At 35.9% G+C, this 9,114-nt stretch overlaps 1 protein-coding gene across 2 annotated transcripts; it reads left to right on the forward strand.

Annotated features, from left to right (window-relative positions):
* Positions 1–622: 622 nt before the first annotated feature.
* On the forward strand, positions 623–4,578 carry LOC142533391 (uncharacterized). 2 transcript variants are annotated; one of them, XM_075640138.1, is made up of 12 exons: positions 623–1,001; positions 1,199–1,300; positions 1,402–1,459; positions 1,653–1,733; positions 1,834–1,908; positions 1,997–2,244; positions 2,349–2,420; positions 3,248–3,361; positions 3,447–3,528; positions 3,617–3,663; positions 4,106–4,187; positions 4,304–4,578. In XM_075640138.1, the coding sequence occupies exons 1-12, from the start codon at positions 727–729 to the stop codon at positions 4,397–4,399; spliced, it is 1,332 nt and encodes a 443-aa protein (XP_075496253.1). In that variant the 5' UTR covers positions 623–726; the 3' UTR covers positions 4,400–4,578. The 2 variants fall into 2 exon arrangements, with proteins under 2 accessions (XP_075496253.1, XP_075496254.1); XM_075640139.1 differs by having other exon boundaries at positions 625–917; positions 4,304–4,574.
* Positions 4,579–9,114: the final 4,536 nt, after the last annotated feature.

Genomic DNA, 9,114 nt, shown 5'->3' on the forward strand with positions numbered 1-9,114 from the left:
ACTATGAATATTTATGATCATCGTCAGCCATCCACTCACAATCAAAATTAATTAAGATTTGAATAATATCTCCGTCCACACAATTTGTAAAAAAATAAGTATAAATAATGAATTTAAGGGAGTTGGAAATATACAAATTGACATATTTAAATTAATTTATTAAATTACATAAATACATGTAATATGTGACAAAAAATAATTACTTTTATGACATGCACAACTTACTAAACGAAATAAAATACTGATCCCTCCTCTTCCCCTAAATCTTCCTTGAAAATACATGTGAACAGTAACCGACTGCAATATATGAGTTAGTCTACAGAAAATTAGTCGACTGACTGAATACTATTAGCCGACTGCAATATATGATTTAACTTACTGAAAATTGACAGAATGACAGAATGATATTAACCGACTGCAATATATTGCTTATCTGACCGAAATAAATATTTTAACAAACTGAATGACAAATCAAATTACTTGAGTAGATGATAATCAACACACATGATAACATAGAAGGTCAAATGAAATATCTTATATTGCTCTTCCAATAATAACGTGAAAAAAAAAAACATATTAGCTAAGTTCGGTATACGTACACTTTACTGAGTGATATTAACTTAAATCAATATCTTGTAATTGGCCTTCCTTTTGGAACCAACCACGTTACCACCATATCCTTCATTTCAGTGGCGCCATACTCAGTTGGTCTCCCTGAAGAGAGAAATGGTTGTATCAGCGTCTGGTGTTTATTCTAGTGTTTGCTTCTTTAGAGGAGGAGGACTGAGCCCCAATTCAGCCCCGAAGAACCGTCGCCCGATGGTTTCGAGATGCTGTAATGCCAGCCTGATCACGAATCCTGATTCTTTCGAGGTTGGAAGGTTGATTGGCAGCTATGGATTCCTTAATGTATCCAGGTTTTCAACTGATTCATCCTGTTTTCATAATCATTTTTGCTGTTGTTATCGTCAGCCAATTTATGGATTCCTTAATGTAACCAGGTTTGTCAACTGATTCATCCTGTTATCCTAATCATTTTTTCTGTTGTTATCGTCAATTGTTACCACTACTGTATCGATCTACAGAAATCAACAACATTTTGAAAATTATTCGGTACTGTTGAGAAGGGATCGGATTGATTAGAAATGAATATATGTACTTTTTGAAGCATTTACTCAAGAGTTTTCCTCAAAATCAGTTACTCGGGTGGTTTGCAATCTCCGATGAACCTGGAATTTTCTGCCCCTGATGCGGGAAAATTGAGAGTTCAAGATATTGGGGAAGGGGATGTGAAGATCAGGTGCTGACAATAGTTTTTTATTTTGTGTTTCTTCTGCATGAACATGAATGTGATTTAACAAAATGCTTGCCGCTTATAGAGCATGTGACAGCTATTTGCAGGCTTTATGAAGGAAGAATAGTTCAAGGTTCGCTTAGACGAACTCCTGTTATTTTTAAGGTGATTTGTTTATTCACTAAATATTGACATCAGTATTTAGGCCATGCTTCCCTGTTAATATTTTGGGATATGATGACATATGGGAGTGTGAGCTCAACGAAAAATTCGTGCAAAATTGCACTGTCACATTATAGATTCTAGGCACTGTTTCCTCTAATTTCTCGGACCAAGCTGACGCGAAGATGTCATGAAGGTATATCCTGGAAAACAAGTTGGTGGAATCGAGTCTGACTTGATGGCTGCCAATGAGCTGAGTGCCCATGCCTCCCTACAAGTAATTTTTGGTTCTTGTTTAAACATTGATCTGAATCCCACTCTCTGACGAATTTAAACTCTATGGACCTTCCTTTAACTACTTTATGACTTGCATGCAGGGCAGTTCTAACGCCGTAGTCTGCCAGAATATCCAGATGCTTCTGGGAGGGTTTGAGACAAAAACTGGTGAACAGGTCTCTATCCCTGATATTCAGCTGCCTGATGAACTGTTTTTTTGTGCTTATATTTGTAGAAACCTTATATATCCTATATTTTCGACAGTGGCTTGCTTTCCGGAATGATGGAAAGTACACTGCTGCCGACTATGCAAAAGTCACGAGTGAGAAGTTGTCCAAGGCTCGCGAACATGGAGATCAAAATTCTTGGAACCCTTACGCGAAAGATGAAATATTCAAGCGTAGAAGGAAATATGTTGCTAAACTTCTTCAGGGTGCTATGAGAGGCCTGGCCTACATGCACGACCGTGACAGATTGCACCAAAGTCTTGGACCTGTTTCTGTTGTTGTCAAGTATAGATCCAATATTTCAGTTGAACTGCTATTTTTTGTTCTTTCCAGAATTTATCTTTCTTCTCATCTGAACATTATGTAGCTGTCTGTTTTGCAAATGGTAGTACAATGGTTGAGAAAGAAGCTACTTATCTAGTTCCACAGCTTCGAGATCTTGCCTTTTCAGTTGATATAAGGTATGCATTAAAATATAGATTATTAAGTTAAGCACACATTGTATGCCTGTGGATTTTAGCCAGAATTTCAGGCCTTTTTACTTAGAACTAACTGGATTAGTCACCTTGTTTCTGTGGGATTTATCGGAGGAGAGAAATAGTTTTTCCCCAATATTTGTACCTAATTAGCAATCGCAATAGCCTAACATATAATGCGGATTTATGCATAATTGGTACTGGCTTGAAATTGTACATTCTCACAAGCCTTGGAATTTAGTCTCTTTTTAGTATTCAGCACCAGCACTTGAGGCAAAATCTAACTCTATTATCATTTTATATGTCTCGGAATTCAATTCCACCTATAGAAGTGATAGCCACCTAATACGGTTCTGCAACATGAAACTCGAGTGAGGACCGATACGGCACTTGTAAATATGAATGCATGAATTAAATCATATGCTTGTTTGCCTAATGTGTCGTAAGACTTGGAGAGGGTGCCAACAGAAAAGCTTGGAAACTAAATGTTTTGGATGGAGAATGTTACAGCATGAGACCATGGTGGATTTACTACATTTTAGTCACTGCCATCTTGTTCCAAAACCATAAGATTAGGTCGGCCTCACCTGCCAAGGCCAGAATGTTACATTCTTGACCTGGCACAATAAACACCTTAGCATGAACGAGGAAGTTCCAGATCAAAGGATTGGAGATTATTTCTCTCTTTAAGGATCTTGAGCCCAGAAATTGTACAGAGATAGGAGGATCCCTATTCTAATAATTTGTAGTCATTCAGATGGCCTATAATTTGGCTTAACCTAGTTCTAAGACGGAAAATTGTTACTTTCTAGGTATTCTGAGCTTGCTGAACGTTCGACGCTATCTGAAGGACTATGGAGAAGGGCGACTGCTGCTGCTGCTTTCACACCTTTGGAGAAACGAGCCTTTGGAATAGCAGATGACATGTACCTTGTTCTCCAATTACAGGGGACAAGCTATTTTTTTCTGAAAGATTTATCTAGACGCTGATACATCTTTGGCTCTTTACAGATACGAAGCTGGGCTTCTTTTTGCGTACTTAGCTTTTGTTCCATTTTGTGAAACAGGAGTCATGGACAGCCTTTCCTTGCGAGTAAGTCATGCATGCATTCGTGTTCTTTCTAAATTCAACAATTGGATTTTTTGTTCCTGTTTTAAAAATTCATGCAACAAATTTGCAGAGGCTTTTAGAGAACACATTCCGACTTGATATTGAAGCTATGAGAGAGTAAGTTGTGCACACGTTGTTTGCCTTGACATTTGGAAATGACATGTGAAATCACAAATATCTATGAATACAATGTTCAGTCTTTCTGAATGTGGACCATCTTCCACTTTATCATGGTGTTTTGAGTTCATGAAGAACACGCGGACCTAGAACCTGAAATTTTATATTTGTGAGGACTAGGACAATTTCTTTCACATACCTGTCTCGAGTAATGTGGCCTTTTTGAACTTACAAGTGCACCTTCAGTTCAACTCAATCTTCGTAATAGCTTTTTTCACTGGAAAATGAAACTAGGACCAACCCCGGAATGAAATAGAATCAAAAGCCTGCTGATTCTTGTTGCTTTCAAAATCCACCACATTATCATATTTCTCTCCACATATTCAAGTTCTGGACACTTCTCCTTGGTTGCATCAAGGCTTGTTTGCTTGCTCTTTCACAGATATTGTCTAGCCGATGACCGCTTGGTTGAAGCTGTTAAATTTCTAGATCTCGATGACCGCGCTGGTTGGGAGTTGCTTCAGGTTCATTTTACTGTTCTTCTGAAGACATGGAAGATATTACTATTGCTAGAATCATTAGAAGTTGATTTTGAAATCCTAGCGGTCGCTCATGTTTTTCAGTCTATAAATTGGTGCAGGCCATGCTAAATCAAGACTTTCGACAGAGGCCGATTGCAGAGGCTGTGTTGAACCACAGATTGATCACTGGTGCTCTTGTTCAGGGTATTGTTTGATCATTACTTCTCATTGTATTTTCGTTTTTGGAAAAATAGAGTATATTTTATCTACAATGTAGGCAACTCTTTAAAAAATTGTCTACAATATATGGAAAGTCCTATGAATTGAGAGATGAAATACAGCTTCCGGACTTTCTGTGTAACAAACTTCTAATGGTTTACATAAAAAAATTCTAATGTTTTAAGCAATGATAAAAAAAAATTGTGATGTTTTCCTCCATTTTCGTAAAATTTTCCAGTTTTATTACTTTTTAAAACAAATAGTATCAACCTCAGATGAGAGATTATCAAAACATCAAGTATTTGATAATTGATATGTGTTGGTCTCACATGTGATGATTTGAGATAATAATATGAAAATAAAGAATAAATTGGACACTGAGATTTTCGTAGAAAACCCCCAAAAAATTATTAGGATAAAAACAATGGGCAAGATGAAAATAATTACACTATAATATTTTATGATGTACAACCACTCACTGTGTTTCTAAATAAAACACTCTTAATATAGGAGAACAAACACATCACAAATATTACAGAACTAAGAACTCAAATGCTATAATATGAGAGAAACTCGATGAAGTGATGATTTCAGAATGAAAGGAGTGAGCTCTATTTATAGTGCTCTACGTCAGTGTGAAACCGTGCATCAACAGTTTCCTTCAATATTTAATATTCAACAAAGCCTGCCTACCAATTCAATTCTTTGTTTGTCACCAATAATTCCAACCCACATTTAATGACCTTTGCCGATATTTTTTCCATTTGGAAATTTGATTGTTAATCAAAAACATCTCAATATATCCTTTCAATCTTGTCATTATCTGATGTTTACGTTTTCCCTAGGCCACTTTGTTAGAGTGGTGCCCGTCGAGCCAAATGTTGACCAAAGGTTCATGTTTAAACTATATGTATAAACAATCTTTATTTTAACAAAATTTTAAATTATTGTTTTGGCACATCTTTATCTATATACCCATGCTAGATGCTTAGATAAAGTCCTTGAATATACAAATAGTAGAAAGAATATGAGATGCTCATATGATGAGTATCATGAAACTCATATTTTGAATACTGTATATTCTAAACAGATCCTAGTCGATTCAGCCGCCGTTAAGAAGGATAAATGCCGCTCGAGTTTGAGACTAGTATCTGCGATGTGAGTATCGTGTTTCATTGGTAAGGGACATTGTGATGACCGAGCATGCAGATAGGTGCTCCTTGTAGAGTGCACCGAACAGTCCTTTATAAAGGACTTTCCAAGTGGTTCTCACTTATCGAGTGGAAACATCCTAGTTTATGGTTGTACACCATTAGTCCTTATGACTCCGGACAACATTGTGACTCTATATGCTAGCATTGCACTTTGACTTGTTTACCGACTCATATGGGGTCATCAGGTGGCAAGGTTGGGTGTTTTGTCGAAACATATAAGAGTCGATGCATTGTAGTCGGGAATTCACCGTTTACCTTTGTGTATGGATATTCTATGTGATCTCATGTATATTTAGTTTGAAATTTCTGATCAGAATGGTTGTGGTAATTAAGAAAAGGGTTTCTTAGATTACACCATCGATGCAACTACGACATGACACATAGTATCGATTCTTTGACAGCTCTCGATATACCAATAGTTGTGGAATCGGTAGGGATATATGAGATAAATGGACCGTACTGTACGCTAACCATAATGGAATGGTTCTTGCAAACACTATCATTTGATACCTAGGGAATCATGTAAGCGATGCTGCTAGGCGTTTAACATGATTGGTTGGGTACTTTCAGACTTGAGTTCCGACGTTCTTATTATCAAGGAGTTGATAAATAAGAATGGAGTAACTGGGGTATGCTCGATTAAGGACATGTTTAGTTCGAATCACATTGAGATGTGAACCCACTGATAGTGTTATCATTGAACTATTGAGGGTTACACAAGTGCTAACTAGATCCCGTTTAGAAGAAAAATAATTCAATGTGTTGAACGACTTACAAAGGAGTTTATAAACGCAAAGAAAATAGAAGTATGACTTCTATAAGAGGATTATGAGGAATGTAACTTTTAATTTATGAAAGTGTTCCTAAATTAAAAGATGACTAAAATAAATAATGTATTTGAAAATTGTAATTTTCATTAACATTATTATGGACTAAATTAAATTAATTCAAGTGTTGAATTAATTAAACACTAGTGGTCCTAGTAAAGTCCAAATAATTAAATTAATTCAAGTGTTGAATTGATTAAATAACATTTCGTCTTGTAGAGCCCAATAGGAAATAATTATTCAACTAGTGGGCTTGAGTAAATTCAAGCAAAGTTTAATTGGTCTCAAATGTGTTTGATATATTTAAATAAAAGTCCACGAGCTTTGTAATTGTTACAAGCCCAAATAAATTGCATGCTTGGGAGGTGAATGGTTGGAGACAAGTTTTCAATAAATAAGGCATGAAATGCATATGCACTTTTTACCTTTTTTTCAAGCACCAAGAATTATTTTTGTCCTTTCTCTCCTCAAGCTTCAAGTGGCCAAAATTATTCTCCCATTTTTCTTAACATTTTGCTTCTTCATTTTCATTGATGATAGCATACTCTTTTCAAAGAAATATACTGTAATTTTTCTAGTACAAAATTAGAGTGGATTTTTCTTGTTAGTGGTGGACCTCTTTTGAAGGAAGAAGTCTATTTGAACAAGGAGTGCTCTTGGAAGCTTGTAGATTGTCTACCCTCAAGAGTTAAGTTGTTTACAACTTAGTTGGAGCCAAAACATCAATCCTTGTGATTGATAGGTACATTTCTAAACACAATATGTATGACATTTTTGTTTATTTGTATTTGCTACTCATCAAGTAAAGGGGGTGCTCGGTTTTTGCTATTAAATATATTTTTCTAAACTTTCGTTGCTCTTTCGGGCACCGTAATCTATCTTATTTCAAGTGGTATCATGAGCTAAGGTTACTTTATTGTGTAGCAAATACATGATATTATATTGAGTACAATCTCTAACCGCATGAGATAATCGTTACAACAAATCGAATGCCAAACATGGGCTATTTTTGGGGGCCATGTTGCTGCCCGAGGGGATGCCCATTTCGGGCAACAAGGGCAGCCCATGCCCGAAACAGCCCACTCATTTTATTTTTTTTAAAACAATTTTGTGAGTTGGCCGGAATCTGGCGACGGAGCTCCGGCAACGACGATGACGACTAGGGTTTTCAAAAGGGTTTTGGAATATCAAAGTATCATGACCTTAAGTTGTTGGGCCATTAGATGATTAACTTATTTTTTGAAATTTAAATGGACCAAAATATTTTTGGTGAAAAATGTCTTTTTGGGCCCTTAAGTTTAAATCTACAAAATTTGTATATATTTTCTCATAAAATAAATAATTGAAGTTGGACTTTAATAATTTATAGTAAATTGTGATTTACAAGAAATTCGATTATAAATAAATGAATTAGAAAGTAAACAAATGAGTTTGTTTACTTTGTTGATTTAGTTTATAATCGTGACGGTTAGCGATTGGATCAAGATATATAATATTGGATCAATTGATTATTGTGATAATTAATTGATGGTGTATGATATGTGATATTATGCATGAATGATGATCAAAATCCCTAAGCCCAATTTTCTAGGTGTATGTTAGCATATTTTTTATTGAATGATTGTAATAATTATCAATTTATAAGTGGACTTGGTTTATAGCTCGTTCCCACGCCGTGAGATGTGTCCCTATTTGTCATGGATATTTATTTGTAAATATTAGTATAGTGGAAGATCAACATTATAAGATGGTGGGCCTTGATGATTATGAAGATCGAAGACATGTAAATATTGGAAGCTTATGTAATTATGCATTTGCATCCCATGCATTCCCTAGGATTAGACATAGGCCCGTGTTAGGCTCACACGGGTCATTAGTGTTGGGGCGATTGATCATCTTTGTTAGGTTTACTGTTTATAATATAAGCATGATATATTATAAATAATGAGTATGTGTGTTATTATTATGATAATAACAAAGTTGCATGAATCCGGCAAACATACGATCAAACATGGCGAGATTTTAAACAAAATTAATGATGAAACCTTTCAAAATTAAAAATCCTCATTTTGAATAAGATTCAAAATTAATATCAAGCCCGAAAAGGAGAATTATAAAGGTGTTTATAATTTTCATATTTTCCATCGACAATGGATGCATGATGAACGCTATCCGTGCTCAGTGCTCGGCTCATATTATTGAGGGAGCCCTGGACACCGGAAATCTGTGACATCCATTGACATGGTGATGTGAACTACGTGGAACTCCCATGTTTTCGGCTCATATTATTGAGGAAACTCATGGCGACCGTCCATTAAGGTTCAACATCGATTGGTAAGGCTTGACATGTAAAGATGAACGACGTCATATTATTGGGTCCTAATCAAACGTGAGACAAAAGTTTACGTAAAGGGTTGCATGGAGATGCAATTGGAAACTACCTTTTAGGAATTATGATTGGCTAATATTATTCGGATCATAATTTGCTAATTGGACCTTACGTACCTACTGAGGAAAGGAGTTTCCCGTTTTCACCAGAGGGTAGTGAAAAAAATAGCATATACACTGACTGAGTCGTCCCCTATTGAGGCTCCGACTAGCTGCACTCCTGAGGAATTGCAGACTTACAAGGATTGGTGCGACCATGACTTGAAAGTCAAATGTTATATG

Source organism: Primulina tabacum, chromosome 18 (genome assembly GCF_025594145.1).
Source record: "Primulina tabacum isolate GXHZ01 chromosome 18, ASM2559414v2, whole genome shotgun sequence".
NCBI lineage: Eukaryota > Viridiplantae > Streptophyta > Magnoliopsida > Lamiales > Gesneriaceae > Primulina > Primulina tabacum.

Coding starts and splice junctions, on each gene's coding strand:
- LOC142533391 (XM_075640138.1), top strand. CDS start 727: ATGGTTGTATCAGCGTCTGGTGTTTATTCTAGTGTTTGCTTCTTTAGA. Junction 1,460..1,652: donor GAACTCCTGTTATTTTTAAG/GTGATTTGTTTA, acceptor GATGTCATGAAG/GTATATCCTGGAAAACAAGT. Junction 3,362..3,446: donor TTTGGAATAGCAGATGACAT/GTACCTTGTTCT, acceptor GGCTCTTTACAG/ATACGAAGCTGGGCTTCTTT.